Source organism: Rhinopithecus roxellana, chromosome 6 (genome assembly GCF_007565055.1).
Source record: "Rhinopithecus roxellana isolate Shanxi Qingling chromosome 6, ASM756505v1, whole genome shotgun sequence".
Taxonomy (NCBI): Eukaryota; Metazoa; Chordata; class Mammalia; order Primates; family Cercopithecidae; genus Rhinopithecus; species Rhinopithecus roxellana.
The window spans coordinates 13,403,821-13,421,936 of NC_044554.1; the positions used below are offsets into that span (position 1 = coordinate 13,403,821).

At 48.3% G+C, this 18,116-nt stretch overlaps 1 protein-coding gene across 10 annotated transcripts in view; it reads left to right on the forward strand.

The window, feature by feature from the left end:
- The window catches only part of ATXN7L1 (ataxin 7 like 1), a 274,724-nt gene that overhangs the window by 223,661 nt on the left and 32,947 nt on the right, over positions 1–18,116 (forward strand). For all 10 annotated transcript variants that reach the window (XM_030933375.1, XM_030933376.1, XM_030933379.1 and 7 more), the window contains 3 exons: positions 12,058–12,341; positions 15,588–15,670; positions 16,558–16,814. In XM_030933375.1, coding sequence (XP_030789235.1) covers positions 12,058–12,341; positions 15,588–15,670; positions 16,558–16,814 — 624 coding nt within the window. The remainder of the gene's footprint in view (positions 1–12,057; positions 12,342–15,587; positions 15,671–16,557; positions 16,815–18,116) is intronic.

Below are 18,116 nucleotides of genomic sequence, written 5' to 3' on the forward strand. Positions count from 1 at the left end.
GGGCAAGAGGGGTGGGGTGGGCCAGGCTGTGAAGGTGGTACTTGGACCTCTGGGCTGTGGGCAACCCACAAAGCCTTTCATGGTCAGATTTGCATTGGTGGCTGAGTGCAAACAGATTAGAACACACAGAGAGGCCAAGCCGGAAAGGTTTCAAGCGATGCTGAGGCCTGGACTTTTTAACAGCTGTTTAAGAGGTGGACTTTAGTCAGATTCACTTGTGAGTGGCTGAATGTCGGGGAAGAGCCGGTTTCTTTTTTTTTTTTTTTTTTTTTTTTTTGAGACAGAGTCTCCCTCTGTCGCCCAGGCTGGAGTGCAGTGGCCGGATCTCAGCTCACTGCAAGCTCCGCCTCCCGGGTTTACGCCATTCTCTCGCCTCAGCCTCCCGAGTAGCTGGGACTACAGGCGCCCGCCACCTCGCCCGGCTAATTTTTTTTTTTTTTGTATTTTTTTAGTAGAGACGGGGTTTCGCCGTGTTAGCCAGGATGGTCTCGATCTCCTGACCTCGTGATCCTCCCGTCTCGGCCTCCCAAAGTGCTGGGATTACAGGCTTGAGCCACCGCGCCCGGCCAAGAGCCAGTTTCTAACTGGATGCTGATGTTAACATAGTTTTTCGGTTGTTGTTGTTTTTGTTTTTCTTTGAGACAGAGTCTCCCCCTGGCTTGTAGACTGGAGTGCAGTGGCACGATCTCAGCTCACTGCAGCCTCCGTCCCCTGGGTTCAAGCAATTCTCCTGCCTCAGTCTCCCGAGTAGCTGGGGTTACAGGCATACACCACCACGCCCGGCTAATTTTTGTATTTTTAGTAGAGGCGGGGTTTCACCATGTTGGACAGGCTGGTCTCCAACTCCTGACCTCAAGTGATCCACCCACCTCAGCCTCCCAAAGTGCTGGGATTACAGGCCTGAGCCACCGCACCCGGCCTGATGTTGCTAACATAGAGTTTAAAAAAGAAAAAGTCTATTCAATTTGGGACAAAGAATATTCTGAGTTTGCTATAGGTCAGTGTGAAGACTAAACTTTTTTTTTAATATGGCAAAAATGCCATTCAGAATAAACCCTTGAAGGTTTAAAAAGAAAATGTGATTTGTTTTCTGGATGAAGGTGGTTCAGGTGCAAGGCTGCCTGCCCAGAACTGGATTCTAATACCAAAAAGGAAAAAGCAGAGTGAGTGAGTGATGCCCAGGGGAGGGAAGGTGCTTCTGGGGGCTTTTCTTCTGGCAGGAAACTGGGAGCAGCAGGTGTCAGGGTACCTGGCCAGAAGCTGGAGCACTGATAAGTAGCCTGGGACGCTTTGCCTTTTCCTTATCTCTCAGCGTGCTCAGGAAAAGCTTCTTGAAGGCCAAAGGCTTAGGATGGGAGCCCAGGGTCTCTGCTCAAGGTGCAGCTCCCAGCCTTCCTGGCAGGGGGATGGAGGGTGTTCTGTAAGGAGTTGCCCTGTCTCCCCTCGGGTCAGTGTTTCCTCCAGCACTGTTGGGAAACAGTAACTGTCTGGGCTGTACTGGCTGGAAGGCACTGCAGACAGAGCAGCTTGCAGCTCAAACAGCAGGAACCAATGACCTCTGGTGGCTGCCGAGGGGAGCGCTCCCGCTTGTTGCTCCAGAGCGGAGCCTGTTCTGGGCCAGTGCCGGGGACAGGATGCTTGGGGCTCTGCCTCACCCTGCACCAGCGCTCCCTGCAGAATCAAATTGCCTCCTAATCTCTACGTTCTCAATTCCTATCCTCCAGGCTCTGATACCATTTCCTTATTGATGTGAATTTCAATGGCCATTCATTGGAATTGTATGGCTCTTCGTTCTCATTTGCGGAGGAAAGGCACTGAGCAGGTGCAGTTGATTAGGTCTAGTGTTATCCTTAAAACCCTCCTGGACTCTACCCAAGCCACACTGCTGTAGGCACAGCTGGTCCCAAAGGCAGCCTGTGCAGCATCATATCCCCTACTGCATGAGGGTTCGATTTTTCCTTTTTATCTTCTCCTCTTCTGTGACTTGCTGACTTTTTCACAGTCCTAGGGCACTAGGACTCCCCAGGAATGTCAGGACACTTAGCACTCCTTATTCACCCAGTAGGTTTGGAGACCACCTTCTGCTCATGCCCTGGGAAGCTGTGAATAACAGAAGTACAAGAGAGACTAACAGACCAGCAGGGAGAGCTGAGCTGGGGCCTCCTGCTTTCAGAAAATTGGAGCAGCCTAGAGGGGGGCTCATAGAGTTATTTCTCTGGAAGGCATCTTTGAACCAGCAGAGAGCCCCAATGCCTAACATACTTCAGGGTTGCAGGAGACAATATGTTTGTGCATGAGGAGGCTGGAGTTCCTCCTTACTCCTCTTCCAGAATGTCCTATCCAGATGGGTCCTTTAATCCAGATGTCCTATCCAGACCTTTAAGCAGTGTCTGGAATACTAGAGATGGAGAAGCAGGCGGGCTTGTGAAGTAGGGCTGACAGGTCCTGGAAAAGGGTCATTGAATCTGGCCCCACCTCATTCTGCCTTTCTTCCTCACTGCCCTACCCAGAAGGAGTCCTCTAATCTGCATGAATGTGGAAGGCTGATGCTCCCACCCTGTGCTGGTGCTTCTGCCTCCACCCTGTCCACCCCTCCTTCCACGCTGGGACCAGAAGGGACTAAGGAAGCAGAAGTTTTCTGATGGTGACTATGATTTGCACCCCACATATATACCCTACAAGTATAAGGTGGATGAGAGCAGATGCTGGGGATCCTCTGTGCCCTTTTTGTTTAGTTACAGTTTATTGAGAGTCTGCTATGTGCCTGGCACTATGCTAGGCACTTGGTATTTATTACCTCACTTAATCACTTCAAATATCTCTTGTTATCTTCATTTGACTGATAAGAAAACTGAGGCACGGAGCCTGAGATAAGTTAGGCAGGGCAGCCACATATGTTTGTGTGGGCTTTGCACTGCGTGAGGCCACCCCACCAAGGCAGGAAAGTGAAAGCAGCACTCACTCCTTACTAGGCCAGCTGTCCTCTTTCTCATTCTTAGAGCCCTGATAGGCCCACTGAGGCCCTGAAACGGGGTAGCCAGAAGGCTGTGATACTGTAATGCATCCAGCAACAGAAAAGGCAGGATTTGAGTCTAGGTTGGTCTGATTTGAAAGCCTATATTTCTAAACCTTATCCTCAACCATCTTCCAACACTCCACATTCTATAAATTTGCCAGAATATTGACAAGGCACAGACCTTCAATTCAGTCATACTTGTTCTGCCTGGTTTTATTTGATTTGCTTCTGGCCGGTTATACAATTCTTCCAAGTCAGCTTGTTCATTTTTCCTCCCACCTAACTGACTCAGGAGGAAATCCCACATCATTCTTCACAGCAGCTAATCATCTCTGAACCCAATTGAGGAGGAAAGTCTTAGCCCATCGTCCAAGTCACTGATGAAGACACTATGACCTTCTTGGCCGGCAGTGGGTCCCTGTCGAGCTCTGCATGGTACCACTCTAGGCTGAAATTGAGCCCTGCCAACCCATTTTTCTTTTGTCTCTGCTGCCAGCACCACTCATCTGATAGCACATTTCCCCAGTTTACTGAAGGTGTGTTACATGGGAGAGAATCCAAAACTGTGCAAAGGCCAGGAGAGATTAGACACTATGCCTCCTCTCTAACCACCAGGCCTGACACTCAGCCACAGAATAATATTAGACTTATCTGGCAGATGTTCTTATTTACCATGCTCTGTGGTTGAATACCTGTTTTCTGTTTGCTAAAGATGTTTACAGACAGGTCTTCCGAAAGTTTTCCCAATATTTTTTCCAGACACACACGCAAAAATACCATTTATTCACTTGTCAGGATTTATTCAGTATCAACTATCTGTCATACCACGGTAGGAGGACTTTGTGTCTCTGTTATTTACCCTGATTCTTAGTGATTGCCTGCCCCTCAGCCTTCTCGAATCTCCCAAGTATTTCTTCAGCTTAAAGAATTTAGATTGGATATAAATAATTTCCGCATAGTAGCCGCCAAAATACATCCAAGAGAGCCAAATTGAATTCCTTCTCCAAGGGCATTTTAAAAGAGGGTAAATTCCTTTTTATTTGGGATGACTTAATGCTATCACTGCTTGGAGGCCAAGAGGCTGGGTGATATGGCCCTTCTAAGACTCTGCCAGTGAGTCAGAGATTCTCAAATTTCTGCCAGGCCAGCAGCATAAGCACATAGGCTTTTGTCGAAGGAATTGGTGGAGGAAATCAGACAGCTGAGAACTCTCATCACACACAAAACCCACAGCACAAATACCATATGTCTTCAGGCTCCTGCCTGTCAAATTCATCTTTACCCTGCTCTGGTAAGTGAAGAAGGGCTGGCAATAATTTCTGCAGACCTAGAGACATTCTGAACCATTCTCTTAAGGCATATCTGTTGATAATCAAAGAATAGATCATGATCACCAGGAAAGTGTAGCTGGCAGAAGGGCAGCTGGCCCTGCGGCACATTGGTGGCTCTTGCAATGGCACCGTCATGAGTCTCCACCTCTGTTCTTTTGCAGACATCACTGGGCAGGGAGGGGAATCTACTTGATGCCAAGAGAACCATGTTTCTTAAAGCCAGAGGACCCGCCTTGATCTAGAAAGATAAATTCAGACAGGCCAAGCACAAAGGAAGAAGACGTGGGCAACTAAAGCAGCACAAAAGAAACAGAGGTAGATATCGCCCCCATGTAGCAAGGGGGATGAGGGAGGGTGTTCTCGGCATTGGGTTCCTTTCCCAGGACCGAGACAAAGGTTCAGAGATGATGAGGAGAGAACTACTCCCAGTATATTAGACACAGCAGGGGAACAGGCTGCAGCCCTGAGCTCCCTGAAAGAGTTCATCCCAAGCGAACAAAACAGGCATTATGAAAGCAGCAGGGGAAGAGTGGGGACTCATCTTTCCCTTTCAAACACTGCTCCACAAAGAAAGAACAATCGTGAGTTGATAAATGCAACTAATTGTGCAACTTTGGAAAGGGTGAACATGCATCCTTTAGACTGAAGTAAAAGGAACTTTGAACGGCTTTGGCTAAGCTCGGGGGTAACTGCCAGGCTTGTTTGTCACCTAAGCAAACAGCGTAATCAATTGCTGAGTCACCCATCAGGCTATTGCCAACTCACCACCCCCTCCCAGGTCTCACCACCTGCACATGGAGGTGTTACTGTGATTAGACACAAAGAAGATGGGAGATGCCCATACTGTGAAAGCAGGGGTTAGAACCTTTTGGCTTCTTTCCAAATGGAAAAAAAGTCAAACTTGTCATTCAGGGTCCACAGCCATCTGGAAGGGGCGTGCCCAAGGCTGGGACACTTTCCTGGCTGGGGAAGGTGACAGCAGAGGAAGTAAGGGGAATGCATATGGGGACAGTGAGAGGAAGCAGAGGACAATTTCAAGATGCTGGCTTCCCTGTGACTGCACTGTCCCCCTCTCTGCAGCATAGGCACACATGGGATCTATGCGTGTGGGAGGTGGGGGCTGGGGCTCTTATGAGGCCGGGCGTGGTGGCTCACACCTGTAATTCCAGCACTTTGGGAGGCCGAGGTGGGTGGATCACGAGGTCAGGGGTTCAGCCTGACCAACATGGTGAAACCCCATCTCTACTAAAAATACAAAAATTAGCTGGGCGTGGTGGCGGGCGCCTGTAATCCCAGCTACTCAGGAGGCTGAGGCAGGAGAATCGCTTGAACCCGGGAGGCGGAGGTTGCAGTGAGCAGAGATTGCGCCACTGCACTCCAGCCTGAGCAAAAGAGCGAGACTCCATCTAAAAAAAAAAAAAAAAAAAGTAGGCTCTTATGTCAGCTGGATCTTTTTGCTCAAGAAGGATCATCTTTGGGATTGGCTTTCCAGATTCTGTGGCACTGTCCTGTGACCGTTTCCTCCTTTGCTCTCTCAGTTCAGGACCCTGGGGCTGTTGCCAGCTGTAGTGAGGAAAGACTGGCCCGATGGCTAGCATGTATACTGGGGAAGAGGATGGCAAGGTCAAATGCCTTTCCCACCATCACTCAGCTGCCTGCTTCTGTGTCTTCTCAGTCCAGGCCAAGGCAGGTTCCCTTCAAGAGAAAACCCAAAGGTTGTGAGGGAGAGAATGGACACCAAAGAAAAAAGTATCAGGGACGGCTCCAGGTTCTCCTCCTTCACTCTTCTAAGCCCTTCTCCATTAGCTAATGAACACCCTTAGAACACACCAAAAGAGCTCAGTCTCCCTTCTATCCTCCTGCCAAGTCCTTTTACCTAACATCAGAGGTGTTTACTCAGTGGCCCAGCTCCTTACCAACTCACCTGGTCTTTGAAATCTTTGAAACATTCATGATCAGGCTTTTTTCCCCAACGCTTCCCATTCTTCAATCCAGAGGACTGCACGCCAGGCTGTCTTTCCTGTTTCTGATGGGCTGCAGTTTTGCATCCAGCTGAGTTCTGGAAGCATTGACAGTAGAGTATGAATGGGCCATACTCATCATATAGTGGAAAAAATTCCAAATTAGGAGACAGTCACAGACATTAGCTGGCCTGGCCCAAGCTCAGTTATACACAGTTGGGAAGGAGTGTCACCAAAGAGATGAGTCAACTGGCACAGTTCCAAATGTTGGGACCTGGTGCACCTGTGCTCGTGTGGCTGCCTTAAGGAGCACATTCAGAGCCAGACATTGACTTTAGAGGAGAAACGTAGACTGTGCTGTGAGCATTTGAGGGCTGCTTGACTTGTTTTTTTTGTTTTTGTTTTTGTTTTTTGAGGCGGAGTCCCGCTCTGTCGCCAAGCTGGAGTGCAATGGCACGATCTCGGCTCACTGCAACCTCCGCCTCCCAGGTATAAGTGATTCTCCTGCCTCAGCCTCCCAAATAGCTGGGATTACAGGCATGCGCCACCACACCCGGCTAATTTTGTATTCTTAGTAGAAATGGGGTATCACCATGCTGGTCAGGCTGGTCTTGAACTCCTGACCTCAGGTGATCCACCCGCCTCAGCCTCCCAAAATGCTGGGATTACTGGCGTGAGCCACCATGCCCAGCTGGTTTTTTAAATGTATTTCCATTTGTACAGTTGCTCTGGATTATTCTATCCCAGGCATCATATCTTTGTCTGCTGAAGGCCTGAGGGCCTAACATCTACATAGGGCATTTTTCACAGAAACTAGAGGCATTATGTTAACTCGTACCAGCCCATGCAACAAGAACTAGATCTGCAACTTGCAAGTTCTAATTTCCTTTCCAGAACTAACTTGGCTTCACAAAGAAATACTAATACATCACCGAAGGCTGCCCAGGTACTAGTGCACCTTCTCTTCTTACTAGCTGTCCGTGTGTTCATATCAACACTTGAAGTTTGATTTTTTTCCCTAAATAAATAAAAGTCAACAGATCAGAACAAGGGTGAGAAATTAAATCAATAAATCTTTTTGAACAGAACAGATTCTTCTAATTTTTTTTTTCCAAGACAGGGTCTCACTGTGTCACCCACGCTGGAGTACAGTGGCACAATCCTAGCTCTCTGCAGCCTCAAACTCCTGGGCTCAGGTGACTCTCCTGCCTCAGCCTCTCGTGTAGCTGGAACTATGTGTATCCACCAACGTGCCCCGCATATATATATATATATATATATATATATATATACACGTATATATGTATATATATATGTGTGTGTATATATATATACACACACACACACACACACACACATATATATATATATATATATATTTTTTTTTTGGTAAAGACATGGTCTCACTGTGTTGTCCAGGCTAGTCTCAAATATCTGGCCTAGGCCTGTAGCAGTGGCTCATGCCTGTAATCCCAGCACTTTTGGAGGCTGAGGCATGCAGATCACCTGAGGTCAGGCGTTCGAGACCAGCCTGGCCAACATGGTGAAACCCCATCTCTACTAAAAGTACAAAAATTAGCCAGGTGTGGTGGCAGGTGCCTATAATCCCAGTTACTTGGGAGGCTGAGGCAGGGGAATTGCTTGAACCCAAGAGGCTGAGGTTGCAGTGAGCCGAGATTGTGCCACTGCACTCCGACCTGGGTGACAGAGGCTCTGTCTCAAAACAAACAAACAAACAAAAACACCTGGCTGCAAGCAATCCTCTCACCCTGGCCCCCAAAACTCCTGGGACTACAGGCATGAGCCACCACACCCGGCCAATATGTTTGGGTTTGGGGGGTGCCAGCGGGGTCAGCGAGGAGTTGAGACAGGGTCTTGCTCTGTTGCCGAGGCTAGAGTGCAATAGCGTGATGATAGCTCACTGTAACCTCAAACTCTTGAGCTCAAGCGATCCACCTGCAGCATCCCAAGTAACTAGGGCTACAGGCACATACCACCATGCCTGGCTAATTTTTATTTTTATTTTGTAGAGACTGGTCTCGCTATGTTTCCCAGGCTGGTCTCAAACTCCTAGACTCAAGCAGTCCTCCCACCTCAGCCTCCCAAAGTGCTAGGATTACAGGCATGAGCCACCACAACTGGCCACTGATACTTTTTTTTTTTGAGACAGAGTCTCACTCTGTTAGCCCAGGTGGAAGTACAGTGGCATGATCTCAGTGCACTGCAACCTCTGCCTCCTGGGTTCAAGTGATTCTCCCACCTTAGCCTCCTGAGTAGCTGGGATTACAGGCATGCACCACCACCCCTGGCTAATTTCTGGTTTTTGTGTGTTTTTTCCATTTGTTTGTTTGTTTGAGGCAGAGTCTCGCTCTGTCGCCCATGCTGGAGTGCAGTGGCGCAATCTCGGCTCATTGTAAGCTCTGCCTCCTGGGTTCACGCCATTCTCCTGCCTCAGCCTCCTGAGTAGCTGGGACTACAGGCGCCCGCCACCTCGCCCGGCTAGTTTTTTTTGGTTTTTGTTGTTGTTGTTGTTGTTTTGGTTTTTTTTTTTTTTTTTTTGTATTTTTAGTAGAGACAGGGTTTCACCATGTTAGCCAGGATGGTCTTGATCTCCCAACCTCGTGATCCACCCACCTCGGCCTCCTAGAGTGCTGGGATTACAGGTGTGAGCCACCACGTCTGGCCGGTTTCTGTATTTTTAGTAGAGACGGGGTTTCACCATGTTGGCCAGGCTGCTCTTGAACTCCTGACCTCAGGTGATCCGCCCGCCTCAGCCTCCCAAAGTGCTGGGATTACAGGTGTGAGCCACCACACCCAGCCTCTGATCTGTATTTTTTTTTTTTTTTTTTTTTTTTTTTTTTTTTTTTTTTTTTTTTTTTTTTTTTGAGACGGAGTCTCGCTCTGTCGCCCAGGCTGGAGTGCAGTGGCCAGCTCTCAGCTCACTGCAAGCTCCGCCTCCCGGGTTCACGCCATTCTCCTGCCTCAGCCTCCCGAGTAGCTGGGACTACAGGCGCCCGCCAGGTCGCCCGGCTAGCTTTTTGTATTTTTAGTAGAGACGGGGTTTCACCATGTTAGCCAGGATGGTCTTGATCTCCTGACCTCGTGATCCGCCCGTCTCGGCCTCCCAAAGTGCTGGGATTACAGGCTTGAGCCACCGTGCCCGGCCTGATCTGTATTTTTAAAGTCAGGTTTATTGAGGTATAATTTAAGTTGTAAGAGTTTCGTCATTTGCATTTTTTTTTTTTTTTTTTTAGTTTGTACATGTAAAACATTTTTAATTGTGATAAAATGCACATAACATAAAATTTACCATCTTAACCATTTTTAATGTACATTTTAATAGTATTAAGTACATTCACACTGTTGTGCAACCAATCTCCAGAACTTTTTTTCCATCTTGCAAAACTGAAACTCTATACACTTGTTCAACGGGCATAAAAAAACTGCCCATTCTCCCTTCCCCCATTCCCTGGCAACCACTGTTCTGCTTTCTGTCTCTATGAATTTGACTACTCCAGGTACCTCATATAAGTGGAATTATACAGTATTTATCTTTTGTGACTGGCTTATTTCACTTAACATAATGTCTTCAAGGCTCCTGCCCGTGTCAGAATTTCCTTCCTTTTTAAAGCTGAATGATGCCACATTTTGTTTACCCATTCATCCATTGATGGACACTTGGGCTGCTTCCACCTTTGGCTATTGTGAATAATGCTGCTATGAACATGGGTATACAGGTCTCTCTTCAGGACCCTGATTTCTGTAACTTGTGGCTTTTAAAATGTGTCAAGGAGGCCGGGCGCGGTGGCTCAAGCCTGTAATCCCAGCACTTTGGGAGGCCGAGACGGGCGAATCACGAGGTCAGGAGATCGAGACCATCCTGGCTAACACGGTGAAACCCCGTCTCTACTAAAAATACAAAAACTAGCTGGGCGAGGTGGCGGGCGCCTGTAGTCCCAGCTACTCGGGAGGCTGAGGCAGGAGAATGGCGTAAACCCGGGAGGCGGAGCTTGCAGTGAGCTGAGATCTGGCCACCGCACTCCAGTCCGGGCAACAGAGCGAGACTCCGCCTCAAAAAAAAAAAAAAAAAAAAAAAAAATGTGTCAAGGAATAAGCCTAGAAGAATTCTGTATCACCTTGTTTTGCATCTTTTTATCATTTGGAAAAAAATCAGGAATGCAGCCCTAATTTCACCAGGTAATATCTGTCTAGCGTCTTCATGTGCTCACCGTCAAAGGGCTTCTTGTGCCGTTCTTCAGTGATACGGGAGTGCTTTGAGAATTGCCATTAAATAGAAAGGAGCAGCAGTTCAGCTGTATCTCAGAGATTGAGACACTCTGATCAGGGACGGAACTGGCAGTGGCAGGGTTTGTTACAAAAAACTGTCATTTGAGTTTCCCCTCACATGAGACTCGAAGCCCCACGTCACCCTTCCCCAGGCCAAGAAGGTACGTGGTCCGAGGGAGAAGTCCGTAATGACCAGCCACAATCTGTTCCACTGCTCTATGCCCTTCTCACTGGCAAAGATCTGTAACCAACAGCTGGGATCCTATTTCAAAGTCATAAAAGGGGCAGAGGCTGGGAGGGGGCTAAAATAATTTCATGAACAAGTTGATCAAAGAAATAATCTGTGAATGAATCTTAGAGAAAGGAGAGCCAGCCAGCCGGCCATGTGGACAGATAAGAGTCTTCGCCTGCCAAAAACAGCCCCTCTTTCCCGCCCTACATTGTCTGCAGGAATGTAAAAGCCATATTCTAGATCATTTGGCATTCAAATAGCTAAGTAGGCTTCACTCTCAGCTCAGAGATGACTGGGGAGCCCATGTTAGCATTCTCCCCTCCTGCCAGGAGGAAAAGGAATCTAGCTCAGGGACCAAAGCAAAGCTTATTCATCTCCTCTTTTAAGACCCAGAGATGGAGTTCTCCACAGCCCCCCAGACACAGGTCCTTCAGCATTAAAGAAGCAGAGAAATCAAATGCACATCCCATACAGGAGAATTAGCAGGGAAGGGGGCTAAGGTGACAGATTCTGAAGAGTGAAGCACACCTTTGTGCTCTGCCTTCTTAAAATTCATCCTCTCACCTGCCAGCCTTGAGAATTGCCTATTTACATAACTAGCTGCCTAAAATGGAATATTGGATAATGCTACATGGCGGCTCACTCAATTTGAGCCCATCCCCAGGATGTGAGAGTGATCCAGAAGCCGTCCGACAGCACGCCATGCAGCACGCTGGCCTGAAGCCATGCCTCCTTGTGGTGTGATCCTGTCAGCACTCGGGAGCTAAGCAGATGTCAGGCCCGATCCGGGCCGGGCTGGGGGACTAGCTGAGCAGCGGGGGGAGGGGGCGTGATTCAGCAGTGGCACACTGTCTTCAGGGGACAAACGGTATCTCTTCCTGAGCTTCACAGCAGGCGCCTTGTTCTGCCCAAGGTGCTGTGTTGGAGACGGCCAACCTATAGGACCCGGGAAGGGGGGAGTTGCAGGATCTATGGGGACAGCTCAGCACGGGCGGTCATCAGTCAGCCCTGATGCCACCCCTGGCACTGTGCCAGCCTCACATCCCCTGTTGATCCTTTCCAGGGCACAGAACTCTCTCCCATCAAAACTGGATTCATGCTGCTTGCTTATAGAAGGAATATAAATAAGTGATAAGGAAATGTTCTGATAATGATAAGCAGGTATGGTTCCTCAGCAGACTAGATGTATCAAAGAAGGCAATTGTGCGTGTTTGTTCATTTATTTTTCAGCGTTCCGGTTCCTGTAGTCAGTTTAGAGAAGATTCCTAACCTAGTGAAGGCAGATGGTGCCAATGTCAAAATGAACTCTACAACCACTACTGCAGTTTCTGCCTCCTCCACCTCATCCTCTGCCGTCTCCACCCCTCCTTTAATTAAGCCTGTCCTGATGTCCAAGTCAGTGCCACCTTCACCAGAGAAGATCTTAAATGGCAAAGGAATTCTGCCATCCACCATAGACAAGAAACACCAAAATGGCACCAAAAACAGCAACAAGCCTTACAGGAGACTTTCAGGTATGTGTCAGTGTCATCAGGGTCTGACTCAAGATTAGACTGAAAGGGAGTGGCAGCCATAACCAAGGACTGATGTGCTCTTATCATTAAGCAGGTCCGTTTCATTTTAAGGGGGACGCAGAGTTTACCTGCACGTAGGAACCCCACCTAAAAAGGCAAGGGAAAACCAGGTCTCTTCCCTGGGCAGATGAAGTCCCTCACTCAGTTCAGTGCTTAGTGGGAGTTACCCTAGCAACCCGGGAGGCAGGGTGCTCTGCACTGACCTACTCTGTAGATTCCGAGGGTCTTGTGAGCAGGTGATTCTGTGTATCCATATCATGCAAACAGATTGAACTAGCCCTGGCTTCCATAGAAGCTTCATTGCTGGAAAGCTGGACAACACACAGGGATCTCATGGTGCCTCAAGGCATGTGAGGGACAGCCCCTCCAGCAGCTGTGCTGCACAGGCACACACGATCTCTGTCCTTTGGCCTCAGGAGTTTCCAGGTTGATTCTGCAGTTGGGTTTACAACTGTCTATCCCCCATAATCAGGTTGGAATTCCCAAACAGGAACACTAGGGCTGGCACAGCTGATAGGGTGTTGGGACGGTCTCTTGTGGGTCTATTCCTTGGTTGTCTGAGCAGACACTGGGGTGCTGGAAGAGGCACATAGGGTGATGGTTATCTGATGGTTATCTGTCAGAGGCCCTTATATGGGTAATGTTTGCTTTGGATCGATCTGCTGTAGAACTAAGCCTGGAAGTTTTTACTCTCTCCAAAAGACCAGGAGAAGCTATACATTTCATAACTTCTTCACACATCATGGGCACTCCCTGATGGTGGCCAGAGAAAGTAAAATGCAGTGACAGCCACCCTGTGACAGAGAAACTGTCCTCAGGTTAAGCTTGATTTGTAAGCACCCAAGGAATTGTGGGTAATTTTTATTGTCTACTCTGTATTTGTCTGTAGTTCTAGTTTTTCTATCTTTCATCTGTAACTCTTAAAAATTATGTCTGAAAAGTCCCTCAGGCCCAAAGCATTCAAATAAAGCAGGTATTGTACCTTGCACATCTTTGCCTGCACTGCTCACCCACTGTCAAGAGAGAAAGGTAGAGCCTATTGCTCTCGCTAAGCACTGTGGGCCTCACAGTTCGGGCTGGAGCCCCCAGCGCCTGGCTCTTCCTGAATGGAAAGCTCAGTTTCACTCTTTAGAGGTGGTAACAACATCCCCAGAAAACCAGTAGGCGTGGGCACAGTGGCTGGAGGCTGAGGGGTCCTCGCCATAGCAGAAGCACAGCCTTGGCTTCCAGCCTGTAACCCCATCTGAAGTTGTTTGGGGATTTTTCTGCCGCGCGTTGTTTTTGCATTTTGTGGGTTGTCTTGTCTCGTTGGGTCTTTTGCTTGTTTCTGCCTCACTTTCACATTTGGCAGCCAGCTCCTACCCCCAGCCAACAGCCTGCTCAGCTCCAGGTCGACACGAGGCGCTGGTGTGGGACCAGGCACATGCCTGACTCTGACAGACCCAAGAAAAAACACCACACCAGGCAGCCTGGCCAGAAAGGGCCCCGAGCAAACCAGCATCTCCAGGCCTAGCAGGTTTTTTTTCTAAGTGAAGCTAAAAAAAAAGAGAGAGAGAGAGAGAAAGGCAGACAAAAAGCAAAAAAGCAGGGAGGCGTTTTGGTAACCAGCCAGGGAATCTGTCTTGGGTATAGAATAGTTTTCTTGTGCACATCATCGGTAACACCATTGCAACCTCCCCATGACCCTCAAAGCTTTGAAAATTGAATACATTCATTTATTATGTTATAATCTGAGCATTATTATATGCTCAGAGTTCACTCCAACAATTTCAGACAGTTTTCTGGCTAAGTAACCTTTTTTGAGTTTGCAGCCATTCAAGGGTCTTAAGAACATACCACCAATTTCTGTATACCCCCTACCACCAGCAGCACTGCTGCCAGTCTCCCCACATGCCCAGAGGGCTGTGTCATTCCTGCTCTGCAGGACTTACGTGTTTGCTTGGTGCCTTCCAGAAACAGCACAGGCCATCCGAGAGGTGGAATTTTAAAGCCCAAAGGATCCTTAAGAGATTACCTAGCCTGGGCAATGTAGTGAGACCCTGTGTCTACAAAAAAATAACAAAATTAGGTAGGTGTGGTGGTGCACGCCTCTAGTTCCAGCTACTCAGGAAGTTGAGCTCAGAAGGTCAAGGCTGCAGTGAGCCTTGTGATCACACCACTGCACTTCAGCCTGGGTAACAGAGCGACACCCTGTCTCAAAAAATAAAAATGAACAAAAGAGATCACCTCACATCCCCTCATTTTAAAGGTGAGGACTGCATGACTATCATCCTGGCAGGGGTGAAGGACCCAAGATGGGCATAGAAAGAACAGGCTCCTTAGAAGTAACCTCCACACAAGCTGTCCATAGTCAACTGGAAGGCAGGAGCTGGGGAAGCCTGGCCTCTCCGCACAGACATCCTTCATCCCACCAGGGCAGCCTGCCCTGTTTTATTCCCACGTGAAGCACCAGGCCCAGAGCAGTGGGGGCAGGGAGCAGCTGTGAGATTAGCAGGCCCTGCCCTCTCTGCACCTTCAAGTTCAGCCTTCTCCCCTGCCCCTGCCTGTAACAATGCCAGAGTGCCCCTCAATCAGGTAAATGGTGTTTGTGGTCAGCGAGGCTGTTTGCAAAGCTTGCGCTGAGGGCTTTGTCAAGCGTGAGAGAGGCAGGTCACTCCGACATGTGAAGGAATAATCTTCCACTTACATGGCTAAAACTAGCAGGAAGGCAGGAACTGGAGTCAGGGTGTCTGTACTCTTAGAGCAGCCCAGGAAAGGGGCCATTGGGTCTCAGGTGGCTCTCCCTGGTCTGCAGCCAGCTATGCCCAAATGCCAAGGACCTGTGGAACCATTGCAAGTAAAATAAAGCATTAAGAGCATTAAGAGCAGCACGGCTCCTCTCCTTCCCTTTGGTCCCCACTCCTGCCCTATTCCCCAACCCTTGTGCTGCATTCGGCATTGCTGCCGAAGCTAGACTTGGGAACTCTGGGTTCAGAGGGGAGCACCATTTTCCCCGAGCGTTCTGGAAGCACTTTAGCAGCTGGTTGAGAAAACAAAAAACAAAACAAAAAAAAACACAAAAACCAGATTGCCTGACAATGTCTCACTTGTTGGTGCAAATGTGCATTTTTTAAAAAATGTAGTCTTAATGCCAAATTCTATTTAGTCTCCTTTTTTCTTATATTTTTTGTTTGTTTCTTAAACCAGAGAGAGAATTTGACCCAAATAAACACTGTGGAGTATTGGATCCCGAGACAAAGAAACCTTGCACAAGATCCCTCACCTGCAAGGTATTTCTCTTTCCATAAAAAATACTTCCTGCTCTGGCTGGGGCCTTTGTCGAAATGTTTGCATGCCACTCTCTGCACACGGCAGGGTGTGGAACCTCGACATGACCCCCAGCTGTTCTTTGTAAGGGAAATGCTTTCTTCTCGTCCATGGTAGCAGAGTGCCTGCCTCAAGCTGGCTGGCTTTTTAAGAAGGAAAAAAAAGAAAAAAAAAAAAAAAACTAGGCTTCCCCTGTTACTTGTGAGGCCAGACAGTAAATTGTATTTATAGGCACTCACAGGCGGTTCTAAAGCCTGCTACATTTTAATGTATGCAGGAGCAGCGGCGGCGGCGGCGGCGGCGGCGGCGGCGGCAGCGCCCTGAAAGGCAGCCCTGGAGGGGAGGATGATATGCCGCGCCCCTGATCCAGCCACACCGGGGTGGCCAGGGGAACAGCTGACCCAAGGCGGCCGCCATTGGGTCGCCCAAAGCCCTGTATTTCATGCTGAACTGCTAGTGCTTCTTGGGATCAAGGCGATGGCCCTCTCTGCTTGGTGGCTCTGTTTGTCTGGGCCGAATCGAGCCTCCCACCTGCACCTGGATTAACTCTAGCATTCCCTCGCAGTTGCCTTTCATCAGAGAGGTTTTCATGGGTTCTGCGCTGAAGCTCGTCATCCTATGCCATTTTTTGGAGGAAGCTTTGGCTTCTTAACACCAGGAGTGTAGGGCATGGTTGCGTTCGTGTGGTCTCTGCCTCTTCCTAGCCGCAGAACAGGAGCTGTTGCCTTGAAGTTGACTTTTCAAGCACCTCTAAATTTCCATGAATTGCTATTTCTGAAATGGAGGGTCTGGGGAAGCAGGTTTATGTGCTGATCAAAGAGGCTGTGCTTTTCATTTCTCTTCTCCTTAGACACATTCGCTAAGCCATCGGAGGGCAGTCCCAGGCCGGAAAAAGCAATTTGACCTCCTCCTGGCAGAACACAAAGCCAAGTCCCGGGAAAAAGAAGTTAAAGATAAAGAGCATCTCCTGACTTCCACGAGGGAAATACTTCCCAACCAATCCGGGCCGGCGCAGGATTCTCTGCCAGGGTCTTCAGGGAGCTCTGGGCCAGAACCGAAAGTTGCATCCCCTGCAAAATCCAGGCCACCTAACTCTGTACTTCCTAGGTAAGTACCACCTTGACGATAGAAGCCCTGAATGCTTGGTCAAGCGACTTTAGCTTGCCTGGTCTGTGGCGTGTGGTCTGATTATGTGTTAAATGGAAGTCATAATAGTACTACTTCCTAAGGCAGTAGTAAAGTTTTAATGAGATAATGTACATAAAAGGCCCAGCCCAGTGCCTGCCACATAGTGTTCAACAGATTTTACTGCTGTCATCATTATCATCATCACTGTCATCACCATTGTCAGCAGCAGTGGACTTCATGGCAGACTAGCAGACCTTATATCAGACAGTGTGTGTTTGTACAGAGCAAGAATAAGTTGGAAATAAATACCTGGAACTGTGACACATCAGCCACCAGGTGACTTCCTGGTTGCCTGGGTTTTTATGTTAGTTGACGATTCCTGGAGCAGATGGGAAACCCAGGTGGATAGGCCGTTAGCACCTCTTAGGCGCTCAGTGCACCATGCTAGTCCACTTGCCACGTATTTGTTTTCCACACTCTCCTATCATCAGAATGAAAGGGGAAATTGGCATAACAGAGGCTGTTTGTCCTTACGTGTCTCTCCACACCAGGAAAGCTACTCTTCTGGGCCACCTGTTTGGGGTTCTATGTGGTTGTCCTGGACAGAAAGGAAAAAATAGAAAACAGAATTAACACTCATTTGGATTAAAAGTAATTAAAAATCCGTGCATGTCTGTTTTGATGGGCAGCAGCTCAATTCCCAAATAATGGTACAGAGAACCACTTATTCAAAAATATTTATTGAGTGCTCGTTCCATAAGCAAGATTCCGTGTTAGGTACTCTCAGGCAAGGGTACAGAGATTAATGAAGCTGGACCCCGCTTTTCAGGAATTTGGAGTTTAAAAAAATGAGATAAGAATCAAGTATCCATAAGTTTTATACAAAGGAAACATTAATAATACTCCATGAGAAGTGCAGATAACGATATTATCTGATGTTCTTTATGCATACAGTGTGAATCTCAACAGGTAGCAAATAGGCTTTAAGAGGACATAGTCATAAAAGAAGGGGAGGGAGTTGATTTTTAAAGCAAAAACAAATATTTGATAGCAGTCACTCCTGATCGGCCAGGCTCTCACCCTGATGCCTTCCTTGTTGGTGCAAGCCTGACCCAGTTTGACAGCCATAGTCCCTCTGTCATTATGGCCAAGCTCAGCCTCAGGCGTTCAGGAGGATGCGGTCAGATGGAATTGCCATCCCCAACACTTCCATCATGCTCACCATCGTGGCGTTACTGTCGCCATTGACATGCTACTTTCCTTGCCACCCCTCACTTTGCA